Source organism: Pongo abelii, chromosome 6, assembly GCF_028885655.2.
Source record: "Pongo abelii isolate AG06213 chromosome 6, NHGRI_mPonAbe1-v2.0_pri, whole genome shotgun sequence".
NCBI classification, from domain to species: domain Eukaryota; kingdom Metazoa; phylum Chordata; class Mammalia; order Primates; family Hominidae; genus Pongo; species Pongo abelii.
This window is the reverse complement of record NC_071991.2, coordinates 50,969,475-50,984,525: the sequence shown is the minus strand read 5'-3', so window position 1 is coordinate 50,984,525 and position 15,051 is coordinate 50,969,475. Positions and strand designations below refer to the sequence as shown.

The window sequence follows — 15,051 nt, the reverse complement described above, 5'->3', positions numbered from 1 at the left end:
CCTTATTTTAGATATGCTAAAGCTTCTGGAAGCCGTTTTGTGATGGAACCCTTGTTAAAATTAATGATTAAGGGTTCTAATTATGGTTGATATTTTCCTTTAAAAAATGGGGACATGTTGTGAATCCCTTCAGCAACAAGTTTATGTTGATAATATTTTGTGTGTAATTGGCCACTCTCATTTCTTTATAACACCTTAATCTCAGAAATGCATTATGTGCAAATCTGGCTTTCTTTGATGGTTTAATGAGTTTGCAAATGGACACTAGTGGATTAAAATTACATTCTAAACCAAGGAAATAAATCTGTGGCTTCTCCAGTTTTTTTCTGACATCTGCATGTGACCCTTGGGAAAGCTTTGGTGAAGAGAACACAGTGTTAATGGCCTTGGTGAATGAGTCAGACAAACCTTAGCTCACAGAATTGCCTTCACACAGGGGACGCTGTCCAAGGCTGACATTTTCAGTTCTGCGAACTTCTAGCCAGCTAGAGAGCTCCTATTCCCTTGCTTCCCTACCTGACATTACTTGGGCTAACTGGACAACCTCTGTAGTTGGTACCAATGTAAATATAGCCTGGGAGCAGAGATCGTTCCAGCAACTGAGATGGCAACCCGCTCTTACTGTTACCCAGAGGGAGGACTGCAGGATCCAGCTCTAAAGCTGATCTGCTTTTCGTCCCAGGGGTACCTTTGAAAGGCTCTGTGATTGCTGGTGGTCAGGGTCAATTGTGCAGATGTCTTTAAGAGTGTCTCACTGGTGACCAGAAAGTTACTTTGTCAAAATGACAGATGGGCTGTGAGCGGCTCCTCCGCCCTGCCTATTCCCATGGATGTCAGCTCCATTTACTTGTCAAGATCAGGTATTTTTGTAACTCCCAACAGCGCGTGGGCTTTCACGGGGCAATCCGTGAAAAATCTTCTGTTTCATTGGCTCTGTGGCTTGTTGTTGACCCACAGGAATGAGGGACACCTGAGGACCTGGTGGGTTCACGGTAGGTACGTTATCCAGGAAGGAGACATGTGCTGATGACAAGAGTGACAACCTTCCAGGGCTGGCCTCACAAAGATATGGTTTTGCAACCACCAATTGCCAAGGGAATCTAAGACATTTTGTTTCTGTGATTTGTACGTGCTCACTCTTCTTCTACCCTTGACAGAGAGTCATTTCTTTACATAATTAAAAGGAAAATTGAGTCATCTTTCTTTTGATACCAGACAGCCCATCTTCCTATATTGCAGTAAGTCAAGAAAGGGACCATCAAAATAATATCTCCAGCTATCACCTTCTTTAATGTCAGGTCTCGAGCTTTCCTATGGAGTTACCTAATATTATTACCACTTTTAAACTCTTTACCCCCACTCCCTACTCCCTCCAAAATCCCTGTTAACCTGGCCAGAAGATTCTGCACTGTCACCCCAGGACTGGAAAGCCCCACTAATGCCTTCTGAGCCCCAGATCCTACAGGTAGTTGGAGTTGGACCCCCAAAATGTGGTTCATCATCTTCTACTTAGTTCAAAAGAACTCACCAGAAAGGTATAAAAATATTCATAGAATTTCATCGCCCCTTTCCTTTTTGTTTTCCTTTTGTGCAGAGGAAGAAGCAGATTTATTATTCATCATGTGCTGAAGGGCGCCCAGCAGTGTAAAATAACCAGAGGTGTTGAGGAGGCAGCCGGGCCTCCTGCGTGCGAAGCCGCATTGCTTTTCAGGGCTTCCTTCTCCCTCACCCCTGGCCTGCAAATTCTTCCCAGGAGTCTTTTGGAAGTGTTCTCTGCAGCACTGACCCCATCCCACATCCCAGCTGTTGGAGTCTCTTCTGTTAGGAAGAGAGAAGGGTTGACTGAGGCATTTGGGCCCAGTAAAGGCAGGACGCCACCATGAACCCTCTCGGTTCACACGCCTGGCAGAGTGAGATGCAACCTCCCTGTTGGTTTTTTGGTTTGCTTTTGGGAACTGAGCACGGTGGCAGAGCTGCATCTGTGGCAGGGCCCATGGGGCTCGATCCCTGGCTCTGCGTGTTCCCTCCATTCCAGTTACCCAAATGTGCTGTTGCCAGCAGACCCTTTGCTTATACGATGTGCAGTCTAATAAAAAACAGGCAGTGCTACTCTCTTTTGGGCTACTATTTTTATTTGGTGGTTGTTTTTTTTGTGTTCTGCCATCTCTAATGTTTTGGTTCTATTTCAAAATATGATTAAACAGAATGAGGAGCTGTTTGACACTGCCCTGTTTTAAATCAGACTTCTGCTTGAGCAGCCAGGACACTCTAATGGCCTGTGTTTCTTTGTTCTGTGAGTTTCTTGAAAAAGCCAAAAAAAAAAAAAAAAAAAAAAAAAAAGCCAGACCTAAATCCTTAAACAGAATAGGACCCAAAACAATCCCTCCAACAAACTAAAGCCCATTAAAAAAAGTGGAAGAGTTAGGTAACGTAAATATCAGAAGGGCCTCCTTATTAATCCCCCATTGCCTCTGCTGGCACGTGTCATATTTTCAAGGTATAGGATCAGGAGAACACTGTCATTTAGTGATGTATTAGGGCCATATATCATCAGAACATCGTCTTTGTAGGGGATATGGGTACTAAAAGACACGATTCTGGCCAGACAGAACCGCAGGGGGTCTTACTTCTTTCCTCCACCCCCCTGCCTTTTTCTTTAATCTCCCTCTGTTTTGTGTTGCAGAGAAGTGAATTTCTTCATGGGATATGACTTGTTGCAAAATAATCGGGGGGCCCCAGTGGGCTTCATAAAGTCTTTTTAAATGTTTGGGCTTCAAGGGCAGCTTTGTTCAGAGTTTGCACTGTGAGCTGGGCCAGAGGAGGCGGTGTTTGCCAGGGCCTGGGTCTCTGGGGTAAAGACTCGTTGAGCCTAGACAGGAGGGAAAAAGAATAACACTCCCAGATGGAGTGCAATGAATTGCGTGATGTTCTTGCAAGACATTTTAACATTAAGTCTACAAAATTATGGCCGTGGGATGCTGCAAGCCTCCCAGGAGAGTACACCCTTCTGCTCAAATCAAAGAAGAAATGAGAGGACTTGGCAGGTTCGGGTCCAGGTTTTGGTCAGCCTTGCAAATGACCAGGCACTCAGCGACTGGGACTTGTTTTGAGTTTTTAAGTCAGAGACTTAATCTGTCTTTCCTAAAAGGCACTCTTTTTACTTCTGTGTTCAAAATGAAACCATAAAGCACCAAGGTTTATAAAGGTCTGAAAATGGGGTGCTTAACAAAGGCAAACATTTAAATTCTTAGCTGAAAGGGAAAGGTGGCTCATTTAGCCTCTAAATGAAGCTATATAGCATAGTGATGAAATCATAGGCTTTGATATCAGAGTCCTGGGTTTGAATCTCTGCCCTGGCTAGCTATGTAAACCTGGGTGAGCCGTTTAACCTCTCCATGCCTCAGTTTACTTACCTATAAGATGTGGTGGGAGGTAAATCAGTGCCTTCTTCAGGCTTGTTTGCAAAGGTTAAATGACAAAATACACAAAACATGTTCAGCATGGTGGGGCATATAATAGATTTTCTATAAATGTCAGGTGTTATTATTCTTAATAGTTCAGCAACCTGCCTGGAAAAACAGTATGTTACTTCATTGTTTGGTTAGAGATGGATCAGCTTTGTTTGTGGCCCTGACTATGGAAGGGATTTGCAAAAGCAGTGGAGGTTGGGCTTGCAGAAAGGTCTGGAAATGCCACTTTACATTAAAGGCTTGAGGTATATTGTGCAAAGGCCACAGTTGACACCTCCCATCTGTTGGACTAAACTCAGTTGGGAAAGAGGTCTTGGGTGAAACCATTTCTTTCAGCTGGGGAGTTTGGGTTCTTTTCCCTTTCAGCTTCATGTTCTTCATTGTAGAAATGGTTTTCTTCATGTTGTCTTTCTATTTTTTTTCAAGTTCTGTTGAGTTGAGAGACATGACCCAGAGCCTTGGACTTGTACACTTAGGGTTTGTGGCTGACCAAACTGCCTTTTATTTTTTTCTTCCAGATATTTCTGTGTAAGCGTTATGGGGAAGTTAATTTTACTATCAGTAATGAAGAATGAGCAAGCAAAAGCTTAATTAAAATAATAAATCATCAATCAAATTTAATACTGCCATTGGCAACCACTGGGCTATCTCAGGGCCCCCCTACCCATGCTCCATTATTATTTTCCAAGAGACTGAGAACAGACTTTGTCCAAAGGAGACAGGCTGGAGCAGGTACAAGCTTGCATTCTCTCCTGTCTGTGAGTTCATGCTCGTTTGCTCAGGATTTCCCCTGACCGAATGTTCTAGAGAGGTCATCACTTCATTTTACAATTTCCAATGATCAGAACTGCTGATAAGCAATGAAATCTCACTGGGTTCAGTGGCTCACAGCTGTAATCCCAGCACTTTGGGAGGCCGAGGTGGAGGATCACTTGAACCCAGGAGTTTGAGACCAGCCTGGGAAACATAGTGAGACCTTGTGTCTACAAAAAAATAAAAATAAAAATAAATTAGCAAGGCGGGTGGTGCATGCCTGTAGTCCCAGCTACTTCTGGAGGCTGAGATGGGAGATCGTTTGAGTTTGGGAGGTTGAGGCTGCAGTGAGCCATGATTGTGCCACTGCATTCCAGCCTGGGTGATGGAGCAAGACCCTGTCTCAAAGAAAAGCAATGAAATCTTGCCCCTTTGGGTCTTTGGTTGCTGCCAACACACTTCTTCTTTCAGCTTTTGTTTCCGTCTCTTCATTCTAGAACCTTGGCTTAAAGTCTGGTCTGCTTACCCAAGTCCTGGGTAATCCCTTCCATGGCACCTCTCATAGGTTACCTTGTACTAGGGCAGAAACGTGGCAGGAGACCTCGCCTGTTTGGCCCAGGTGGCCTGTCCAGAAAATTTGCAGACTAGCTTAACTACGTACTAGTCTATTCCTAAAGTCTTAACAGCCTATTGGAGCTAACCTAATTTGAATATGATACTTCTGTACATTTTAGTGCTGTGCCTTACAAACTAACCTTCCCAGCTGATCCCATAAGCCAGGCTGGGAACTGAGTTCTGTTCCCAGGTCCACTGCTAGCTGCCTCTTTGAGGGACCTGAGACAGCCTCATTGTGTGCCATTTCTCCATCTGCAAATCTTAAGAAACCTGTGAGGATTAATGAAATAATGTCTACAGAGATCTTTAGAAGAAAGGTGCTACGTAAACCTGAAGTATTAGTCTTCTGTTTATGAGAAGTGGTATAATATTGCCTGGGAGAAATTGTGACCTGTGTTCAAAAGGGCTAAAAAGTTCTCTTTGGCTCTTTGGGATCTGGAATTGGGTTACAATGGGGATACTTCAAGGAGAAGTTGACCTCTTTGACTTCATACATAGAGAGACTAGAAATTCCAATGAGAATATACATGCTGATGTGGGATCAGCTTCCCTTGCTCCCTCCTCCTTGGGGCACTTGAAACAAGACATCCATATTCCTAACAACAAATTCCTATTTGAGCCATCTTGAGACACTCCACATGGAACACTATTGTGTAAGTTCTCTGATAATAAAAATTTGAGTAAGCATCAAAGTGTCCTATTTGTGCTCAGCAATGGTGATGGCTTTCGAATCAAGGTGAAGTTCTCTTTCGTGCTTCTCACTGTGCCAGAAGTTACATGGCAGTGTTTGTGTGATCTGCTGTTGTCTGTTGTCTTATTTTCCCCAAGAGCTTGTAGGTTTCTGGAGACTAGGAACCTTGCTGCATGATTTCTGTCTCCCTCCCGCAGCAATGAGTATAGTGATACGTGTGCCAAGGCTTTGTTTTTCAGCTTTGGAGTCTCCACTGCTAAGCAACTTTCCCTCTCAGAGTCACCAGGCTGGGGCATCTATCCCAGGAAATTGGCTATTTGGGATGAATGTGGGTCTACCCCCAGGGGTATTTGTATTTTGGCGGGGAATTCTTGAAGGCAGGAAAATCTGTAAGCTCCTCCCCAAAAAAGACTACCGGGATGGAATAATAGGGGACTCCGCCGCTTTATTCCCAGCAGTCACACTACCTGGCCCATGTGCTTCATTGACATATTGAGCATTGTTCACTTGGGCAGAAAAAAATACCACAACCTCACAGTCTTCTTGGTTTCCTGAAAAAAGATCTGTCACTTTGAATTTGCTAGTTTGCCAAATGACAGCTGTTTGCCTCCCAGGCAGGCTTTGCTGTCATCAGAGACAGGGATGGAGGGAAAATAATGCCATCGTCTAGGGGAAGGGTCTTGTGTTGATCTGCCACCTTCAACATGGCTAACCAAATGGACGATCAGCAGGCAGACACGAGGTATTTTCATTTTCACTCTTATTTCAAGAGATTTGTGATGGTGTTTCATAGTCTAAAAATGAAGGATCCGCCCGCAGACATTTCTCCTTCCACTACCCTCATCATATTAGCTGCTGCGTTTTCCTCTCCAGATTTTGATTCTATTATTTTTTATTATAAACGAAAGGTCAAGGAATACTTTTCGTATTCCATATTAGTATTGGTTCTGGAAGAATCTTTGAAAAAAAAATACGTTCAAGACATTGGGGCTTGGAATAGAACACAAGCATCTCAAAAGCACGTTTTTCTGATTGAGGAAAGCACACAAGAAGGTTTTACAGTGGTGCTCTGCTGTCTTCTCTGTACCCCTCCGCCCTACGCTCATGGGAGAGCTCATTTCCCTCTCCACCAGACACTGGGAAATACTCCCAAGGCTCTGGCGATCTCAGGGCTGCAATTCCTGAGACCGGGGACTCTGTGCTGCCATCTCGTGGCAAATCTCAGACACAGCAAGGTGGCTGCCGGAATCCTGTTTGAACTTGGCTTGCGGCGGGAGCTGTGGTTTGGCTCAAATCCTTATAGAGCTTTGTTGCCAGTCATGTTGATTTTTAAAAAATGTTTTACTCCCTATGCCCCCCTTTTAGTTTTTCATGTTGGCACTTCATTTAATGTGCCTCCAGAGGCTACGTTTTGGGTTTGGATGTATTTGATCAATGTTAAAGAATCGGTTAACTATCTTCCTGAAAGAAGGCGGTAATGCAGACAGACGCCTTTGACCAAAGGTAGACCACTGGCTGGCAACCCTAGGAAGAGGGACACACGGGAGACTGAGAATGAAAGATGCAGTGAGGTTTATTGCTCTTATTCATTGGTTAGGTTTTTTTTTTTTTTTTTTTTTTTTTTTGAGTATTCTGACCTTTTCCTTGAGTGTATTTTTGCTACCATTTCTCTTGTTTAGATCTGGAGAGACTCAAACTCAAGCTGGGATTTGGGGAAATGTGTTTGAGGATGCCAGTCTGGCTTTCAGAGGCATGATAGGCACATCTCTGTTGATATCCAAATTGGGACAACTTTCCTTGTTACCAGAAAACAGCTGGTGTCTGCAGACCCTCCCATGGTTGGCCATGACACAGGCCCCTGGAGTTGCTCTGCTCACGTTAGAGAGTTCCTGTCTGGAGCTACCAGGAAGGCACCAATCTCCCCTGGGGCCTGAGGGCAGGATCATTATTTTGTTCTCTTCTGCATTCTGAATGCCTAGGAAGTCGCAAAGTAAGGCATTTAAATGACAGGCCTCTATTTGTATTCCAGATCTGTGTCTTGGGTGACCCTGGGCAAGTTTCCTAACTTTGATCCCTCCTCTGTAAGATGGCCATCATTGGGAATTTTTGGTGAAAAAAATGCACATAAGATTCTTAGCACAGAGCCTGAACACACAGAGAATGAGTTCAGTAAGTGTGAGCCAGTATTAGAAAATGTTTCTTGAATGAAGATGTGAACGGAATGAGCCCTGACCTTGAGTCACAGTGGTGACACGTAGTGCATGTGGGGATGAGGCAGCCCAGGGGGTGAGGGAGTCCTGAAGGCATGGCTTTGCGTGTGCCACTTCTCACCAGAGCCACTGGCTCAAGAACAAGTGTTTTTGTCTCTTGGCAAAATTGGGAAAGTGAATGGAGTGGTCTTAATTAACCTGTGTTTGAATTTACTCTGTAGCTGCTGGACTCAATTAAGAAAATGGAGGAATCAAGCTCTCACCAGCAATTCCCTGAGCTTTTAAATTTTTTTCTTGGAAGGCCCAGGATTCCAAAGACTACTCCACATTCACACCAATCAGACACCAGGGCAATGATCAGATATGGCAGTTCTGTACCAATGTGACCGTTGATAGAATATTTAAAAACTCCCAGTGTAATCAGAGGGGGAAGAAACCCACTAAACCTACAGCTAGGGTTTAGGTTTGTTCTATGTGTGTGTACAAAAAAAAAAAAAAAAAAAATCCAGATGTGAATCTACAAACCATCTGGTTGGAATAACTTTTGTGCTGGACTGTAATTACAAGCTATTTATTATGAATCTTGGGATCCTGTTATGGATTTTGACTGGCTCCCAGGTTTCTAAGTCAGCAGAATTCCTATATTTAAGCGAGTGTGTGCCTTCCTATTTATCAGATCCCAGATTGTGTCATCACTTTGACTGCCCCGAGAGCTTTGAACTCTCTGTATCTGAAGATTCTTCCCTTCAGAGAGGAGATGCGCTTGGGAGTGGCCCTTGGCTAAGGCCGCAGCCAGGTTGCAGCCAGTTTTGCTGCATGCATAAAGCCATATAGTCCTGGTAACAGAAGCTCTGTTAATGAAGTTCTTTCACAATTCTCCTGGGGTGGGAGAGTCGGTATAAAATATAGCTTGCAAGAACTACGCTTTTCAAAACGAAGTCACTGTCAACAATACCAGCAGCATACATACCTGGTGGCTATCTTTGATGACTTCCGTGGGAGTTGGGAGAGATTATTAATTTTTAAAAAATATGTCTCTTTATTTTGAATGGTGACCGTAACAATGTATGACCTTTGTAGTTTAAGAAAAAATTATAAAAATAAATCTAAGGGCTGTGCCTTATAGTTAGCCTTGATGCCACCATTATCATGGAGAAAAGGGGGTGAGGGAAGGAGTTCTGTGGAGCGTGAGGCCAGTATGCTTGGCTTCAGATTGTAGGTCTGCTGTTCACAAAGGGACTGTGGACAGCTCCTTATCCCAGCTCAGCCCCAGTGGCCACAGAAATACTCTCCCCTGACGGCAGTGGTTCTCAACCCTAGCTGAACATTGGAATTACCTGGGAGCTTGGACAAATACCCATGCTTGGTCCTTAGATTAACCAGATCTGAGCTTCAGGGGGTGGGAGACTGTGGCAGTCTTTGTTAAGAACTCCACAGGGGGTTCTAATGTGCAGCTAAGGATGAGGGCCACTGTCTCACAGGATTTTAAGAGTAAATGAGGTCAGTCCCTTGAGGGCACTTACCATGTAACAGATCCCAAAAAAAGAAAGAGAGAAAGAGACAGAGAGAGAGAGAGAAGGAGAAAGAGAGAGAGAGAGACTGGATGACTCAGGTCACCCTCCCATCATAAGGACAACCAGTAAATGAAGAAACAAAACAGCAGCAGCAGCCCCTGCAGGTGCGGGGTGCAGGTGGCTGTGGATTGATGTCCTTTCTCTGGGTGTCAGACAAGTCCTAAGACAGTTTCAGGAGAATATTCACCACATTAATTCCAGTGTTCCTTAACAGAAATGAGTGTCGTTTTCTATATGTGCCATTCAGTGGACAAGTTTGAGCAACACCGGTCGTGGCTTATTGTTTCTGTGCCTCAGTTGGCCTTGCAAAAGCCACGAGGGCAGGGAAATAACAGGGCTGATATGGAAACAGCTGTGGGCAGGGCAAGGCCCAACCCTCCCTGTAGAACTCACTTTCAGGCAGTCGTGACTGTGAGTCAGAGGGAATGGGGTTCTGGGACTCACAGATGTTCTGATCTTTGAAAGGAGAGGGGATGGCAACGTGGATTTATTTTAGAATTAGACCCTGGGAGCATCTTAAGCTCTGGAATTCCCAGGGAATTTCAGGGCAGCATAGAAGGTGGACACATTTTATTTTGGAACTGCCTTGGGGTTGGACTGTGGTGCACGAGCTTGGCTTGGGCTCCCAGACTCCAACACACACACACACACACACACACACACACACACACACAAGCTCGCAGGCGCATATGCACATGCACATGCACACACACATACACCTGCAGGCTCGCATGTGTCTCCTTGGTTCTGAGCAAGAAATAGTGAGATCTTCAGAGTCTCATGACATGGAGGTATACTGGGTACACTTGAGAATCTTCTCAAATTTGTTATCAGGGCTGAGTTTGATTTTCTTCTTTATTAATACATATTCCAAGAGAGTTCTAGGTTCATTTCAAGGTGAGCAGAGCCGGCCAGTTGCTCCTCTCCAACCTGCCCCCAGATGAGGCACTGGTAGTGCTTGCTGTTATCCAGGGAAGGGCATAGGTATGCACACATTTATGTCTTCATCTTGAGTTCCATCTCTCCCTCTGGAAAGCTGGGTAATCTTGGAAAAGTCAGCTACCTTCTCTGAGCAGCAGTTTTCTTGTTTGCAAAATGGGGATAACGATACTGACCTCACAGAATTTTAGTGAGAATGAAAGCCACATCACGTGGCATGTGGTCGCCACTTGATAAATCTCACATTTTGTTGAATTTTTTGAGACAGTATTTTTGGTTCAGGTGCATACAATCCATATACAAACAGGCATATCCATCATGTTTGTATCTTCTTTAAGACATTTTAACAGCTAACCTTTCGGGAAAAAACCAAAGATGCAAATGTTCACCACACGTTCATTAGCATAAGTGCTAATATAACACAGCTGTCCCACAGCTACAAAACACTGACGTCCATGTCTCTGCTTGGTATGTAGAATATTATTTTTTCTTTTACCAAGCCGATCCAATATTCAACTTTGTCATTATTTGAGTTGGAACTTTAGATTGCTGCATTTTAATGCACTCTACTATTAAGGATTGTTGGACGGCCATGTGAAAATATTTTTGTTCTCACGATGCAGTCCTGGCCCAGGTAGCCCAACAGGCAAAATATGGTTTACACAAATATTATTGTTTCTGTAGTGTGTACTAAAAAGAAACCTTAGAATCTGAAGGAGCGGGAGAGAACTTCTCCCTTGGCAATCGGTTATCTAGGTGAAGCTGGCTTTGTAAAAGAAGGGACTTTTCATCTCCTCTCATCTGACTCTGATCTCCAAAGTCCTGTGTTCTTGGATGGGTATTTCTGTTTCAGAGATAGCAAAATCCTATTTGCTCTCACAGCGTTTTCTTGCCAAGTGAAGGCCAGATAAGAGTGGGGCTCGGAAAACCTCTGTGGTGTGTTAGGATTTGGGGAATTCTGTTTGATGTTTATTTCAAATGTCTCATGTCTCTTTTTGTCTAGAACAAGGAAGTGACATGTAAGAGAGAGAAGTGCCCCGTGCTGTCCCGAGACTGTGCCCTGGCCGTCAAGCAGAGGGGAGCCTGTTGTGAACAGTGCAAAGGTGATTGATGTCTTGGCCGTCTTCTCTCCTGGCTGCTGCTTCAGGCATTTTTATTTCTCTTTCTCTCACCTTTCTTTTCACTCAGCTCTTGGCTGGGGTGCACATGGGTGGGGAGGAGAAGTAGGGTGTGTGTGTGTGTATGTTTGTGTGTATGCGTGTGTCTGGGGCTGGAAGGAAGGGGGCTCTCCTGGAGGAGGGATGAAAGTATGTGAGCATCTTCATATTTGGTTTATTTTCTAAGGCAGGTTGTTAAAATGTCGTAGAGAAGAGTCAACCACCATGCCCCTGCATATTTGTACACGTGCACATGAGCATATTTTGTCAACAAGTTTCAACACTCAGTTTTTCCAGGCTCCACACTCACCCTGCCCACCTCTGCCAGAGAACTCTTTTAGCCTGTATTTTATCATTTTGGTCCTCATTAAAATTTTCCTTTCCTTCCAAATTAGATCTAAGTCCCTCCACCTGTCTTTGAAGCATCTCTAACGTCTCCTTACTCCAGCCTCATTTTCCATCACCCTCCAGCCCCATGCTCCATCTGGAATGTGCTGTTCCCAGTCTCACCTCTCTCTTGGCCTTAGTGCGGGTCTTTTTTCCCAACCTGTCCAGGTGCTGCCTGTGCTCAAGGTGCTCAGCCCTCATCTGCCACGTTCCCCTTTAGATTTCTATGGCCTCCAGAAGCCCACATGGATACCGCAGTGGTGTGATTTTCCCCCTCTGTGGTTTCATGTAAATCGTCAGCTCCCTGGGGATTTCACACCGTGTATATGTCAATAGCGCTTCACAGTGTGGGGCCACGCAGGAGGCAACATTAGCCCAGTGTTCAGGGTGTGGGCTCTGGAGTCACCCTGCCGAGTCAGAATCCAAGTTTACTGGGTGGCAGAGTGTTCCCCAAATTTCACATCTACTTGGAAGCTCAGAATGTGACCTTGTTTGGAACTAGGCCCTTTGCAGATATAGTTAATTAAGATGGAGTCATGCTGAATTTGGATGGCCCCAAATCCAATGTGACTGGTGTCTTTATAAGAAGAGGAAGAAACAGAGACAGACAGAGACACACAAAGAGTGGCAGAAGCTGGAGTGATGCTGCCACCAGCCTAGGAGTGCCCAGGGCCACCAGGATCTAGGAAAGGCAAGGGGTGATTCTTCCCAAGAGCCTTCGGAGGGAGCATGCCCTGCTGACACCTTAATCTTGGTCTTCTGGTTTCCAGAACTGTGAGACAATAAATGTCTATTGTCCTAAGCCTCAGGAAACTCATCCACCACATTTCCATGTGAGTAGGGGGAGACATGTACCCTTTCTTGATCTCATCACCTCATTTGTTAAGTGAGGACAGCAGGTTGGGCATGGTGGCTCACACCTGTAATACCAGCACTTTGGGAGGCCAAGGTGGGTGGATTACTTTAGGTCAGGAGTTCAAGACCAGCCTGGCCAACATGATGAAACCCTGTCTCTACTAAAAATAGAAAAATTAGCCAGGTGTGGTGGTGGGTGCCTGTATTCCCAGTACTGGGGAGGCTGAAGCAGGAGAATCACTTGAACCCAGGAGGCAGAGGTTGCAGTGAGCCAGGATTGCACCACTGCACTCCAGCCTGGGTGACGGAGCAAGACTCCATCTCAAAAAACAAAAAAACAAAAAAAAAAAAGAGAAAAAACGAGGACAATTGTGTTGGAGGGACCAACATGGAAAGATGCATTCACCATACTGCATGTCAACATCTCTCAGGTAATAGAAGCATTACTGGTGCCCTTCGCATGCTTGACAAGCTTTCGGTTTGCTTCTCCATGATTGGTTGTGCAGAAGGGAGCTTTCTTATGCTGTAGTGTGTAGCCTTCTTTCCTTCTTGACCTGCTAATTCCTTTATCACCACTCTTTCCTCCTCTTATCTTAATCTTTCAAGGGAAAGAGATACCCAAGACAAACACATTTCCTGAACATTCTTTTTGGGCTTAAGATGATAAGCCTCTTCTAACCAATCTGGACCCAAGAATAGGCCAGTGAGTGCAGTGTCCTGAGTTCTCTTTCTGATGGAAATCCCAGCGCATTTGGGGGGAGGTCAAGAATCTTGCCCTGCCCTAAGGTGGACCTTCATGACGGGGACTTTTGAATGGGTGATAGAGTTTGGCTTTGTGTCCCCACCCAAATCTCTTCTTGAATTGTAATCCCTATATGTCAAGGGAGAGACCAGGTGGAGGTAATTGAATCATGGGGGTGGTTTCCGCTATGCTGTTCTCTTGCTATTCACAAGATCTGATGGTTTTATAAGGGTCTCTTCCCCCTTTGCTTGGCACTTCTCCTTCCTGCCACCTTGTGAAGAAGGTGTCTTGCTTGCCCTTCACCTTTCGCCAAGATTGTAAGTTTCCTGAGGCCTCCCCAGCCATGCTGAAGTGTGAGTCAATTAAACCCCTCTCCTTTATAAATTACCCAGTCTTGGGCAGTTCTATGTAGCAGTGTGAAAATGAACTAATACAGTGAGTCTGACTTTTCAGGGGCCCTGGGGTGGATGTTAATATGCACCCTTTGTTTTCTCTCTTTCTACCTCATAATACAGTGCTTGTCTCAAGGGTTTTAAGGGACACAGTCCTGTTCACTCTTAAATACTGGAGACTCCCAGTATTTTGGTGAGTTTTTTTTTTTTATTGGAATTGTAACTTATGCTCATAGGAGAAGCCTCAAAAAATAGTCTAAACTGTGAAAAAGCAGGAAAAAAATACAGTCTCACCATCCAGGAACAACAATTGCTATCATTTGATATATTTATTTCTGTATTTTCCCATGTAAAAGTGTTTACAGGGTTGATATATTGCTACCCATATTGCATTATTTATATTTTTTCCTACTTAACATTAGGGCATAACATCTCTGTTATTGGGACATATTGTTCTTAATAGATGCATAAGATTCTGTTGTAAGAGTGTACCAACATTCATTTGGTCGTTTCTCCACATTTTTGGGCAGTTAGGTTATACCTTGGTTTTTAGCTTTGAATGTGAGTAAAGGCAAGAAGCTAAAACCAAAGAGCCTTGTGTAGTAAAGGAATAAGGACTGGAGGGAGACCCTTGGGAGGGCATTCCCCGAGGCCCCTCAGATCTGAGTGTTCACCCAATCTGGGTTTGGCCTCCCAAGGAATCCCAGTAAACCTCTCTGTAACTCTTTTGCATTCTGCATTCATATAGGAGAAAACAACAACAACAAAACAACAACAGATCAGTGGGTAGCAGAAATTCTGAGACAGCAGTAGCAGCTGCATTTCTGATAAGTCCTCTAACAAGAACCTGCATGCTCATGCTGAAGCTTTTGACTGTTCTTGCTCAATGAGAGTGATTTACTGAGGAATCATAGTAATGCAGAAGTTTGCTGATAATACTTTACTTTAGAACTAAATAATGTCTAGGCATGACTATCTCAGGGTCAAAGAATTTATATATATTATATATATTTATATATAATAGAATTTATATATATTATGTATTATAGATTTATATATAATAGAATTCATATGTATTATATATTATATATTTATATATAATTTATGTATATTATATATTTATATATAATATAATTTTTGTATATTATATATTTATATATAATATAATTTTTGTATATTATATATTTATATGTAATTTATATGTAATATATTTACATATAATTTATATATTATATATTTATATATAATATATTTACATATAATTTA

The 15,051-nt window shown here is 43.7% G+C and overlaps 2 protein-coding genes across 3 annotated transcripts in view; both read left to right on the top strand.

Moving 5' to 3' along the window:
- BMPER (BMP binding endothelial regulator) overlaps positions 1–15,051 on the top strand; it is a 249,313-nt gene that overhangs the window by 21,244 nt on the left and 213,018 nt on the right. For both annotated transcript variants that reach the window (XM_024250401.3, XM_063726025.1), the window contains exon 3: positions 11,256–11,355. In XM_024250401.3, the coding sequence (XP_024106169.2) occupies positions 11,256–11,355 (100 nt within the window). The remainder of the gene's footprint in view (positions 1–11,255; positions 11,356–15,051) is intronic.
- LOC134761703 (uncharacterized) lies at positions 6,234–7,007 on the top strand. Its single transcript, XM_063725811.1, has one exon. The coding sequence runs from the start codon at positions 6,234–6,236 to the stop codon at positions 7,005–7,007; it is 774 nt and encodes a 257-aa protein (XP_063581881.1).